This window comes from Schistocerca nitens, chromosome 4 (genome assembly GCF_023898315.1).
Source record: "Schistocerca nitens isolate TAMUIC-IGC-003100 chromosome 4, iqSchNite1.1, whole genome shotgun sequence".
In the NCBI taxonomy this organism is placed as follows: domain Eukaryota; kingdom Metazoa; phylum Arthropoda; class Insecta; order Orthoptera; family Acrididae; genus Schistocerca; species Schistocerca nitens.
The window spans coordinates 83,444,475-83,458,613 of record NC_064617.1 but is presented as its reverse complement, the minus strand read 5'-3'; the positions used below and the strand labels follow the sequence as shown (position 1 = coordinate 83,458,613).

The 14,139-nt window shown below is 45.1% G+C and overlaps 1 protein-coding gene across 5 annotated transcripts in view; it reads right to left on the bottom strand.

The window, feature by feature from the left end:
* LOC126251386 (zinc finger CCCH domain-containing protein 18-like) overlaps positions 1 to 14,139 on the bottom strand; it is a 135,316-nt gene that overhangs the window by 101,739 nt on the left and 19,438 nt on the right. For all 5 annotated transcript variants that reach the window (XM_049951776.1, XM_049951775.1, XM_049951778.1 and 2 more), the window contains exon 2: positions 914 to 3,138. In XM_049951776.1, the coding sequence (XP_049807733.1) occupies positions 914 to 3,120 (2,207 nt within the window). In that variant the 5' untranslated portion in view covers positions 3,121 to 3,138. The remainder of the gene's footprint in view (positions 1 to 913; positions 3,139 to 14,139) is intronic.

The window sequence follows — 14,139 nt, the reverse complement described above, 5'->3', positions numbered from 1 at the left end:
AAGCTTTGTGTACAAAGAAGTAAAAAATAAATTCCATGTATGCAAAGTCTCAAGCACCAGTATATACACCTGGGCAAGGCAATCTTTCTCTCTACTAAATAATAAACAACTGAAGGCTCCTGTCAAATTCTGAAGGTGCCATTGAAATTATGTTACAGCCAAATAACATTTGTTATGTTGAACTGACATACTAACAAATTTTTGAAAATTCCACTGGAATATTGTACAGTGAAACATCACAGCTGCAGGTATGTCATTACCGATACACTGCACTACTGCAGGGGAACATCACTGCAGAGGTTCCCCAGCCTTTTCTCTAGTGGAACATATTCGAGACCTGTTACTTTGATGGAACACACTGGTTATTTTGAAGGTTATTTTTTTAAAAAATGAGGAAAAACTTGTTTTATTGAGTGATAACATCAAAGAGAGAGAGAGAGAGAGAGAGAGAGAGAGAGAGAGAGAGAGGGAGGGGATGCCGTGTATTAATAGTTTTTTTACGGAGCACTTATTTGCTACCCGTGCAACACCAGTATTCCACTGAATACAGTTTAGGAAACCCTGCACCACAGTCAGAACACGCATAAGGCCTAACCTCTGAGTAGTATTCATGTTTTTACATAATGACATAAAATTATACTCAATGAAAATAAAAAGCTCAAGCTTATTCTCAAGACTACTACTTGTTTAGAAACTGGAGAAAATAGTGTGTAATTTTTCTGTGTGACATTTTGGACTCCAGAGAACTATGTGGAAGAGAATATTGGAACTTTCTGAATTAGGAAACATATACTTTCTTTTGAAATTAGCAAGTCTAATGCATAAGGCAGAGTAACTCAAACTTGCATGTCTGACAAAAAAACGCAGCATAAACACAAAATTAGGACTTAAATATGATAAAATAATAACATACCTGCAATTAGAGCCCCAAGTGCATTGTCCACGGTTGTAAAATCGACAAACTGGTCGTGGCTCTGTTTCCTCGGGCCGATTTTCATCATCGTCAGTTAGTTCTCCTTCTTCTAAATCATCACCCTTCAATTCACCTTCATCATCACTCTTCTCATCCTTCTTCTCTTCACATTCACCTTCTTCTCTGTCTTCCTTTTCCTGCTGTTCTTCAGCTTCAAAATCTAACTGTTCCATTTCCTCCACGGCAGAAGAGTCTTTCCTTACTTTTCCATCCTCAACTTTTTTGTTCTCTTCATTCTTTCTTTTCTGGCGGTCTTCTTCAGATATTGCATCCAAACTATCATTACCATCATTACTATCTAAATCTGAAACATCAGATAAATCTTCGCCATGACCAGGAATACCATCTTTTTTAACTGTACTTTCAGTTTCCATCTCATTTTTCTCCTGTTTCTGATTGACATTCAGAGTTTCTTCTTTATTTACAATTTCAACAGCATTCACAACAATACCATTTTGTTCACTTCTCTTAGATTTTACAGAAGATACATCACTCTGTCTGCTAGATCTGCCACTCTGACTCGAGTCCGAAAGTTCCCCATCATCATCATCGTCAACATCTTCATCATCAGATTTCCGAAAGTCACCATGTACATTGCCCAATTTAGGGGAGTCACCATGTACGTCACTGGATTTAGGAGAGTCATTGTGCACGTTGCAAGATTTAGGAGAGTCACCGTGTACATCGAGGGATTTAGGAGAGCCACCATGTACACTGAGGGGTGTAGGAGAGTCAGTAGGTACATTGGTGGGTTTGGAAGAGTCTCCATGTAAAGCATCAGATTTAGGAGAGTCACCACGTACATAATCAGATTTAGGAGAGCTACCACGTACATCATCAGATTTAGGAGAGCCACCACGTACGTCATCAGATTTAGGAGAGCCACCACGTACATCATCAGATTTAGGAGAGTCACCATGTACATAATCAGATTTAGGGGAATCACCATGCACATAATCAGATTTAGGGGAGTCACCATGCACATAATCAGATTTAGGGGAGTCACCACGCACATAATCAGATTTAGGGGAGTCACCACGTACATAATCAGATTTAGGGGAGTCACCACGTACATAATCAGATTTAGGGGAGTCACCACGTACATAATCAGATTTAGGGGAGTCACCACGTACATAATCAGATTTAGGGGAGTCACCACGTACATAATCAGATTTAGGGGAGTCACCACGTACATAATCAGATTTAGGGGAGTCACCACGTACATAATCAGATTTCGGGGAGTCACCACGTACATAATTAGATTTAGAGGAGTCACCACGTACATCTTCTGCATCTTCAGATTTAGGAGAGTCACCACGTACATAATCAGATTTAGGGGAGTCACCACATACATCTTCAGATTTAGGGGAGTCACCACGTACATCTTCAGATTTAGGAGAGTCACCACGTACATCTTCAGATTTAGGGGAGTCACCACGTACATAATCAGACTTAGGAGAGTCACCACATACATAATCAGACTTCGGAGAGTCACCACATACATAATCAGACTTCGGAGAGTCACCATGTACATCATCAGATTTAGAATAATCACTTTGTACATCATCAGATTTAGGAGAATCACTTTGTACGTCATCAGATTTAGGTGAGTCACAATGTAAATCATCAGATTTGGGAGAGTCACCATGTCTACTGGGACAAGGTGGGGATGCTACTGTGCTAGACCTCCCAGAAGGTGGTGATTGTTGTCCAGTTGGTGGCAGAGATTCTGAATTGGTGGATCTGTGAGACTGTGGTGACATTTCACCTCTATCAGCATCTGGTGGAGACTGTACTGGGGTAGAGTATGGTGACCTATCTGACTGCTCCTGTACATCATCTTGTGGAGGTGACTTGATAGAAAGGCATACCATTGATTTTGGAGATAGATCATGCCTGTCTAGCCCTGATGGTGACTTACTATGATAGGAAGCAGGAGATTTTGGAGATATCTCGCAATGTTCTTGTGGTGACTTTGGTGGTGACTTGCTGCTGTTTAAATCTTCACTTTCCGAGTTGTCATCACTGTCTTCTTCACTTCCATCCTGTGTATAATCATTCTCTTCTCTGTCTACAGACCTCCTGAATTTATTTTCTACCTCGTTTTTAGTTTCAACTTCACCATCCAATGAACTATCAGAGTCCATGATGGATTAATGCCAGTTCTGTAAGAAGAAAGAGTGCAGTGGATAAAGATATGAAGTTACATAAGTTTCATTGCACAATAATTTCAGATAGCATTTAAAATGAGACACACATTAAATAAACATGGCCAATGAAGGAGTTGGCTATGTGTAGTTTCCTTGACCATATAAATTCTGTATGTTGAAACTTTTATGACCACTGTTCATATACACAGACTGCCTGTTGGTTTCCTTTTCAAAATAGCAACTTGTTCATACAGAACACAACAAGTACAGAATAAATTGCAATTCATATTGAGAAGGTCCTATATATATTAAAAGTGTGCAATTCTCTTAACAGCAAAACCCAGAACTACCTAAACTGGCATTACAATTTCATTAAATTATTTTCCTATTGTTATTAAAAATTTGAAACTCAGCTGCTACTGAAAAAATTTCAGATGAGGGAGAGAGATGTACAGATAGATACAAGAGAGAGAGACAACTGAAAGGACAACATCAAAGGCTCACAACAAAGAAATGTAGCTTCACCATATTCAAAAATTACTCTTTAGGACTCTCTTACATCAAAATAAAAAAGTAAGAAAAAAAGAGACAGCATTGGTCGTATATTTTTTTACTATTGCAAAATCGATTTTCTGTCACTGAGTGACCATCTTCAGTGCTATATTGTATAACTTAAATTGGGATGCACTGTTGTCACTAAGCTTACGGCGATCACCGGTGATCGCCGTAAGCTTAGTGACAACAGTGCATCCCAATTTAAGTTATACAATATAGCACTGAAGATGGTCACTCAGTGACAGAAAATCGATTTTGCAATAGTAAAAAAAAATATACGACCAATGCTGTCTCTTTTTTTCAAGTAAACCTGTTATCTGGTCGTGGTGCACAGGACAACATGGAGTCGCCAATCAATAAAAAAGTAAGAGCATAACTGTTAATGATTTGAACAGGTTATCAGCAAACATTGGAGGCACACTTACAAAATGAACATCCATTTCTTTGCTGACCTGTGTAAGACATTTCTGGGTGATTTGGGAATATATTATAGACAATTCTGCATAAAACATATCACATAAATAAGATCCACTTGCAAAAGGCACAAACTCACTTGAATCTACATACAAAAGAGAAAAAAACTTTCAAAAAAATAAACAAATAAATATACACATCAAATAAAGTTTTGCATCATCCCAGTTCCCAGAACTCCTGAAGATAGATGTTGAGTGGATACTGTATCACAGACACAGTCCCTATGACTGGGGGCGGGGGGGAAGGAGACGGGGGCGGGGGGGGAGAGATGAGGAGAGAGGGGGCGAGTGAGAGGGGGCGAGTGAGAGGGGGCGAGTGAGAGGGGGCGAGTGAGAGGGGGCGAGTGAGAGGGGGCGAGTGAGAGGGGGCGAGTGAGAGGGCGTAGAGAGGGGGTAGAGAGGGCGTAGAGAGGGGGTAGAGAGGGGGCGACTGAGCGGGGGGGGGCGACTGAGCGGGGGGGGGCGACTGAGCGGGGGGGGGGCGACTGAGCGGGGGGGGGGGCGACTGAGCGGGGGGGGGCGACTGAGCGGGGGGGGGGGCGGGCGACTGAGCGGGGGGGGGCGGGCGACTGAGCGGGGGGGGGGGGCGGGCGACTGAGCGGGGGGGGGGGCGGGCGACTGAGCGGGGGGGGGGCGGGCGACTGAGCGGGGGGGGGGCGGGCGACTGAGCGGCGGGGGGGGGCGACTGAGCGGGGTGGGGCGACTGAGCGGGGGGGGTGCGACTGAGCGGGGGGGGGGTGCGACTGAGCGGGGGGGGGTGCGACTGAGCGGGGGGGGGGCGACTGAGCGGGGGGGGGCGACTGAGCGGGGGGGGGCGACTGAGCGGGGGGGGGCGACTGAGCGGGGGGGGCGACTGAGCGGGGGGGGCGACTGAGTGGGGGGGGCGACTGAGTGGGGGGGGCGACTGAGTGGGGGGGGCGACTGAGTGGGGGGGGCGACTGAGTGGGGGGGGCGACTGAGTGGGGGGGGCGACTGAGTGGGGGGGCGACTGAGTGGGGGGGCGACTGAGTGGGGGGGCGACTGAGTGGGGGGGCGACTGAGTGGGGGGGCGACTGAGTGGGGGGGCGACTGAGTGGGGGGGCGACTGAGTGGGGGGGCGACTGAGTGGGGGGGCGACTGAGTGGGGGGGCGACTGAGTGGGGGGGCGACTGAGTGGGGGGGCGACTGAGTGGGGGGGCGACTGAGTGGGGGGGCGACTGAGTGGGGGGGCGACTGAGTGGGGGGGCGACTGAGTGGGGGGGCGACTGAGTGGGGGGGCGACTGAGTGGGGGGGCGACTGAGTGGGGGGGCGACTGAGTGGGGGGGCGACTGAGTGGGGGGGCGACTGAGTGGGGGGGCGACTGAGTGGGGGGGCGACTGAGTGGGGGGGCGACTGAGTGGGGGGGCGACTGAGTGGGGGGGCGACTGAGTGGGGGGGCGACTGAGTGGGGGGGCGACTGAGTGGGGGGGCGACTGAGTGGGGGGGCGACTGAGTGGGGGGGCGACTGAGTGGGGGGGCGACTGAGTGGGGGGGCGACTGAGTGGGGGGGCGACTGAGTGGGGGGGCGACTGAGTGGGGGGGCGACTGAGTGGGGGGGCGACTGAGTGGGGGGGCGACTGAGTGGGGGGGCGACTGAGTGGGGGGGCGACTGAGTGGGGGGGCGACTGAGTGGGGGGGCGACTGAGTGGGGGGGCGACTGAGTGGGGGGGCGACTGAGTGGGGGGGCGACTGAGTGGGGGGGCGACTGAGTGGGGGGGGCGACTGAGTGGGGGGGGCGACTGAGTGGGGGGGCGACTGAGTGGGGGGCCAATGAGTGGGGGGGCGACTGAGTGGGGGGGCGACTGAGTGGGGGGGCGACTGAGTGGGGGGGCGACTGAGTGGGGGGGCGACTGAGTGGGGGGGCGACTGAGTGGGGGGGCGACTGAGTGGGGGGGCGACTGAGTGGGGGGGGCGACTGAGTGGGGGGGGCGACTGAGTGGGGGGGGCGACTGAGTGGGGGGGCGACTGAGTGGGGGGGCGACTGAGTGGGGGGGCGACTGAGTGGGGGGGCGACTGAGTGGGGGGGCGACTGAGTGGGGGGGCGACTGAGTGGGGGGGCGACTGAGTGGGGGGGCGACTGAGTGGGGGGGCGACTGAGTGGGGGGGCGACTGAGTGGGGGGGCGACTGAGTGGGGGGGCGACTGAGTGGGGGGGCGACTGAGTGGGGGGGCGACTGAGTGGGGGGGCGACTGAGAGGGGGGGGCGACTGAGAGGGGGGGGCGACTGAGAGGGGGGGGCGACTGAGAGGGGGGGGCGACTGAGAGGTGGGAGAGGGAGTGAGAGGTGGGAGAGGGAGTGAGAGGTGGGAGAGGGAGTGAGAGGTGGGAGAGGGAGTGAGAGGTGGGAGAGGGAGTGAGAGGTGGGAGAGGGAGTGAGAGGGGGAGAGGGAGTGAGAGGTGGGAGAGGGAGTGAGAGGTGGGAGAGGGAGTGAGAGGTGGGAGAGGGAGTGAGAGGGGGAGAGGGAGTGAGAGGGGGGAGAGGGAGTGAGAGGGGGGAGAGGGAGTGAGAGGGGGGAGAGGGAGTGAGAGGGGGGAGAGGGAGTGAGAGGGGGAGAGGGAGTGAGAGGGGGAGAGGGAGTGAGAGGGAGTGAGAGGGGGGAGAGGGAGTGAGAGGGGGGAGAGAGAGTGAGAGGGGGGAGGGAGTGAGAGGGAGTATAAGACAACCTCATAGATGTACATTTTCCTTCACTATACATCATTTGCAAATACAATCATTTCTTCAGGTGACTAGTTTCGCACCATCACGTCCTTTTTCAAACCATGGCATATAAAATATTTTATGATGTTAATAAAGACAAAATATCAATGTACGTCCATGACTACATACAACCTGGTACAAAATTTCTTAGATATGTGCAATACATGTTTTCCAAAACTTAGACACTAATGCGATCATACTGTTGCACTACCATTCATGTAAATGGCTAGGACGTTACCGCATTTTTGAATGATAAAATGTATTATAATTTTTCAACAGACTTGATCCTCATCATGACAGACGGCCACAATTGTAATTAATGAAACACGTAAATAAGCGAACACCATCTAAGTATTTTATGAATATCAGCATTACACCAGTTAATTATAGGGCATATTTGTCCAGTATGCAGTGAACAAAGATATTTAAATTGACCCACTACTTATCTATATGAGTTGGAGATAAGTGTTCCCGCTTAGTTCTGCAACTAGAATATCAGTGAGTACCCATATGCTCTACCAAATTTAAACAATTATGTCCCATTTTAACCACTGTTAACACAATGACAGTCACTAACCATTGTCTCTTTGCTAACTATGTTACAAATAGGATCTATTTGTTTTCAAGAGATTTAAAATACAGGTGCTTAAAAAAGACAATCTCTACACCAAATTACTGTAAACACATGAAGTAAAAATTGAATTTGAAGAACAATGAGTTATTTTCCAGCAGTGTCCCAAATGATCCTATTATAGCACTAAAGCGTCAACTAACTTTACATCTATTTGGCATTGCTGCAACATGTACAGTTCAAGCTGTGCCAACTGTATTTGGTACAGGAAATCCAAAACAGGAAAAATTTTACATGTATAGAACGTTTCAAATACATGCCTCAAAATTTAGAAAAAGTTAAATTTCTGCCACCTGTAATTTTTAACTGTCTGCATTTGGAAACGACAAAATCCACTACACTTAAGCACTCACAGTTTTCCTCACAAGTGACTGCTTTATGCCCTCTCATGGACAAAGGGTTTATAGACTTTTTTTTTAAAATGTATTTCACAGTGTCGTAGTATAAGCTTCTTGCTGAAATCAATGAACACCTACATAACACCATTTTCGAACACGCAGGTGCTCCAGTCCTCTGCCCCGAGATATTTCACAATTTTTGATTGATCCCTACCAGAAAGATGGCAAGTTGAAATTGAAATCCTGTCCTGGCCACAATCGTGGCTCACTATTGTTCAATCCGATTCTTGTTTCCACTTGATAAAAGAAGAAAAACAAACCTTATTAACGTTCTACATCTTTATTCTTCATGTCTACCACAAGAGGGATCCAAATCGTGGCACGTAACATCATAGTGAGTAAAGTAATTATGATGGTGTGTGAGAACAGTGTACTATAATCGAGTTTCAAATTCAAAGAGTTCACCACCCATGAAGCACCGTCTCATCCTATGATAGTGATGAAGCAGTGCAAGCAGAGGTGAGATTGTGACTCCATCATCAAAGTCAAACATTCTACAGTGATACTATAAACAAACTGGTCTCTCTCGGTAGAAATGTGTTCATGCCCAGTTGACTATGTTGAGAAATAAACATGCAGACATTTATTTAAAAAGATTTAAGACTATAAAAAATTCAGAGGCATTTCTTTTCAGCATGGCCTCCTATCCCAGAATTGGTGAACTTAATAACACAAGATATTATTCATCATCTGTGGGAAGAATTATCACATGACTGTCATCCATGCTGCTGACGGAAGGCACATTGAACATCTATAAGCTCTGAGTTCAGTCAAACTAAACAAACCTAGAGTAATCACGTATGTACAGATCAAGAAAACCACAAGAACAGAGTCCTTTACTCAATCTGTATTTGCCATAAGTACTATTAAACTACCTCACTGAGTCTGTAATCAGAGAATGTGCTCATGACTCCTTCATAACACTTTACCTATAGCACCAGTGGTAAATGTGTGTGGCTGTGGTAAATGTGTGGGGCTGCTCCAGTCTACTACATTATTAAAATTTACAACTACTCCAGTGAAATAATACAACTGCAATCAGCGATATAAGGAAACATCATACAATAGATGTTTTCAAAAAATTATGGAAACTTTGTAGTTTTGTGTCTTATATTAGTTTCATGCAAATTTTTTGTTGTGTTGATAAACATGCCTGGAAAATATCTGCACAGTATCAGCTGTACCTGATATTTAGTCTGTTGCCAGCTGTTTAAAAAATTACACATATTCTGGTAGTATTGCTGATTATTTAATTTACATACAAATGGATCAGAAAATTGGTATAATATTTTGCTGTAAGAAATAAAAAGGCACTGCAAAGTTTTAGAAATGTTAAACATTGCTTCCGGTGAATGTGGTATGAATAAAATAAGGGTTTACTCACTGTATAAGCGTTTTGCAGATCATGAAGACGTAGGAATGTGACCAGTGCCCTGGATGCCCACCATACCATCAACCAATGAAGTTGTGGAAAAAGTGAAAAAATGATTGTGAATTATCACTGAATAACAATCAGAGAAGTTACTGATGATATCAGCATATCAAATGGCACGAGTCGTGAATTTTTTTTTTTTTTTTGAATTTTTTTATTATAAAACACCTGACAGCAAAATTTATTCCAAAATTGTTCAATTTTGTACACAAACAGTAGCAAATGCTAGTTGTTGAAGAGTCACTAGGTGAAATCAACAATGATGCAGAACTACAGTTCTGAAACTTATCGTAACAGGTAAAGAAACACGGATTTACAGATGTTATATCGAAACTAAAGCTCAGTTGTCCATGTGGAAGTATTCTGGATAGATAAGACCGAAAAAAGCTCAACCAGTATGGTCAAATGTTGAAGTTGCGGTCACTGTGCTCTTCGATTTTAATAGCATTGAGAACCAAAATTTCTTGCCACAAAGTTTAATGAGAAGTCAATGTCATTTGCATGAAGCAGTTCAAAAAATATGCCTCGATTTGTGGTGAAACCACAGTATTTACATCACGACAATGTATCTACCCACACTTCAGTGATTGATTGTGATTGTTTGTTATGTTAACGTACATACTAGGGAATCTAAAGAGTGTACAAATGTACGGAAGATGTGTCGACTAATTTACCCACTACAGAAACAATTTTCCATTATGGGTAGACATACAACACAGAAAGCCCAAACATGTCAATGAATCAGTAAGGAATATGCCCACACAAAAGGCAATGCACAATCTGCATAATGTTGTAGGTCTATTGTCGCATTCCAATTACAATGAAAGCTACAGGTACTAAAGATTTAGAGATCATATCATCATCTGCTCAATATATCTTCCAAGACTGTCTTATACAAGTTCTAAGAATGCACATTTTTCTTTTCATCCAATGAACAGAATGTAGTCTTTCATGAAATGTACACAAGAGTATCAATCCTTCAGGTCTCTGCAATATCTGTAAAAAAATGTTCATCAGAGTATGACCCTATCACAATGGTATGCTCTGGAGGTCTTGTGCTAATCACAGTACCTTTCAGGTCCACAACCATTGACATTTAAAACCACTCAATATGCAGAATCATGTTTCCTGGTCTACCACCAGTATCAGTTTCAGTAAAGAAACTTTAACTAGCCATTCTAATACTGCATACTACTTTGTGGAATTCACCAGAACACATCACACAGCGTAAGCTTCCAAACACACAATGCGACACTGTACTGACACCATGAAATGATTCTGAAGGTAACATGGGTGCCTAAGGATTAAAAAAAATATGAAACAATTTGAGGAGCGACGAGCCTGTCTCTTTTCACAAGTTCGACTGTGTACTATTTTTTTTACATCCACTGACATTCCATGGTCAGCACAACTCTTTCTTAGAATGAATCTTCTGGTATTGTTAACAGCAGTATTCATTTATAACAAGAGCATAATTTCAACAATTTCCATGGTCTTGCAACAATGTTAGACTCAAACCAACTGACCATCCATGTAAGTGATCAGTCAATGTGTCACTGAATGTATGGCCAGCAGGTTGTTGGTCACTGCCTTCTGCTTTTAACTTACACAGATATATCAACAGAACAATTCAAAGATAAGTGTGAATAACTTGTCGTTCAATAGATATTTATAACAGCCAAATAACTAGTCATCAAAGCACAAACTACATAAAAATTATATTATGAATTGGCAACTCTATAATCTCACAAACAGAAAATAGTAAAACAGAGCACACATGTAAGAAAAAAGTCACAACTGTATGAATGTATGGTCTCACAGCAATATGAATTAATAATATCTTTTTGGGCTCCCAGACATGTTAGTTGTTTAAAATCCCATGTGCTTTTGACCTCAGCCATTGTCACGTGGTAAATGACTGCCATGTCATCACAGCTTTGCTGTTGTATCGTTGCGGTACTGGCTGTGATGTCTCTGATTTGCTCTTCATTGCCAAATATGGTAATGTTTTCAACCTGCATCTGTTGCAACCACTTGAATCTCGCAATGGCTGGGTCCCAGGTTGTGCTGAGCTGCAAACTGTCCTCCTTATTGATGGCATTTTCTCATCTTTTTATTTCTATGGCTTCTTTTTTAATGCTATCCCAAAATACCTTTGTCCTCATAATGAAGGATGTTTCAGTGAATAGAATTCATTTTTGATTTTCTAAAGGGTGTTTTGCCATGGATGATTTTTCAGCACAGTGTAGGTGTAAGCACCTCTCACGTTCCACCTCGCATTACTCCACAGTGCATGCTTTTTGGCCAAAGTAGTAGCAGCCACATTGAGATGATATCTTGTACACTCCAGGCATTCTGAGCCCTAATTCATCCTTTACAGGCATCATGAGCTATCATACTTTTGCAGAGGCCTGAACACTGATGAAATATTGTTTGCCTTTATCAGCCAGTTGGTCTTTCCCAATACAGTGCCACAGAAAGAGAAAAACACAAGTTCCTTGCCCCTTTGTTTGGTGGTATTTTTCTTGCATGTCTCACCACAAATAGCCTGTGATACCTCGCAGTGATTGCAGCCATTTTCCCAGAATACTTTTCGGATAGCTTAATTCTAGTGGCAGATTTTCAGTGTCTGAGATGACTAACATGATGGACAATGGTATTCAGAACACCACGTTTTTATGCCAGATGGTGATGGCTGAGAATGTTTGAATACTGATCTGTGTGTGTAGGTTTCCTGTAGACACTGTGGCTGAAGTGATCATTGGTATTTTGGCAAATGAGGGCATCTGTGAAATGCAATGCATCATTTGTCTCTACTTCCACAGTAAACCTAATGTGGTTGTGAATGCTGCTCAGGTGTTCTAAGAATTCTCACAGGTTTTCACGTTAATGTGGCCAGATGATAAAAGTGTTGTCGACGTAACAATAAAAGTAACATTGCTTAGCTGGAGCCACAGGTTTGCTTAAGCACACATTGACATCGTCATATTTCCTGTATAGTTGCCAGTTTTTCAATCAGTCAAATGGCGTGGCAGTGGGAATTCTGTTAGCTCCATTCATAGTCCACCTTTTTATGGAGAAATTTGAAGACATTGCTTTGGAAACAGCTCGAGGTAAGCCAAGTTCCTTTTATTTTTACATCAATGACACATTTCTCATCTGGCACCATGGACTTTGAAACCTGGAAGAATTCTTAGAACATTTTAATAGCATTGCGATCACATTAGGTTTACAACGGAGGTAGAGACACTTGGTGCACCGCTCTTCGTTGATGTCCTTGTTTACCAGAAAACCAGTGGGCACCTCAGCCAAAGTGTCTGCAGGAAACCTACACACGTAGACTGATATCTGCATACTCTCAGCCATCACCATCTGGCACAAAAATGTGGCATTCTGGACACCCTTGTCCATTGAGCTAATGTTGCCTCAGACACTGACAATCTGCCACTGGAACTAAGCCACCTCCAAAAAAAATCTTCTGGGAAAAATCATTAAAACCACAGCCATGAATCACAGGCAAAGAGAGAATGAACATGACTAAGTGTTAGTTTAATCGCCATCAATTCAGTAGTGAAGGCACTGCAGCTGTCTGGAAGTGAGAGGCGTTCACTGTAACGTATGCCAAGCCCATTCATCCGTCGACTGTTGAGCCATCAGTGAATACCACTTCTGAACCCCGATACATCTTGATACAGCCAAGAACAGGCAGCCAAAAATCATGGGGCCAACAGAATCTTTTAGACCAAAGAAGAATGCGAGACAAATCTGAGGGATACGGCCAGGGGGACAGATGCGATGTCTCCCTGGCCAGAGGTGACAGTGGAGGAAGTTTCAGTTCTGAACAGAGGCAGTGGAGGCATACAGCAATTGTAAATCAAGTTATGGGTTGCTGTTGTGGGAGGTGGAACTCCCTTCCAAGGAAAAGGACACAGTAGTTAGGATGTTCAGGGAAGCTACGAATGCATATAGAATAATTCAGCAGCTTATAGGTAATGGAGAATCAGGGCTTTGTAGAACCATGAAAGGGTAGAGCGATCTGCACCCCAGTTAGCGTTACTGAGGCATTGAAGTGTATTGAGATGTCACCAGCACTTTCGCTTAAACTGGTGAAGGTAGGAAAGCCACGTCAGCTGGGAATCAAAGACCAGTCTCAAAAAGCAGTGTGTCTCAACTACAAGACGTAATTGATCGTCTAGGTAAAGCTCTGGGTGTGAGTGGGCAGTATGATGACAACAGAAGTGCATGACAAGCGTTCTGGCAACTGAAAACCAAAAGCCATCGGAGAGCGCCTATGACTCTGCCTTTCATATGGCACCCTGCAGGCGACACTCCGGAACACCCATAACAAAGGAGCAATAATAAAAGCAAAAAATCATCGGCATATAAGGAGGGCAATACTGAAGACCCCACAGCTGCCACTGGACCACAGAGGGTGCACTCAGTACAGAGGCCTGCGAAACCCTGCTCCCTTGGATACGGGGGAGGGGGGGGGGGGGGGGGGGGGACTGAGTGAAGCATCCACTTGAACCTGGAATGTATGGTGCGACAGAAATTTCTTGACAAAAATCAGGAGAGGATCCTGGAGACCACCCTCATATAGCATAATATATATGTGGCGCTGCCATGTCGTATCATAAGCCTTCTGAAGGTCGAAAAAAATGGCAAGGAGGTGCTGATAATGTGCAAAGACCGTACCCCAAGACTCAAGGATCCCACACAGCCACTCGCTTACCATGTGTTCAAGCGACTTACAAACAAATGTCGGTAAGGTTGATTGGGTGACAACTGCCCATCTCTAGAGGGTTCTTACC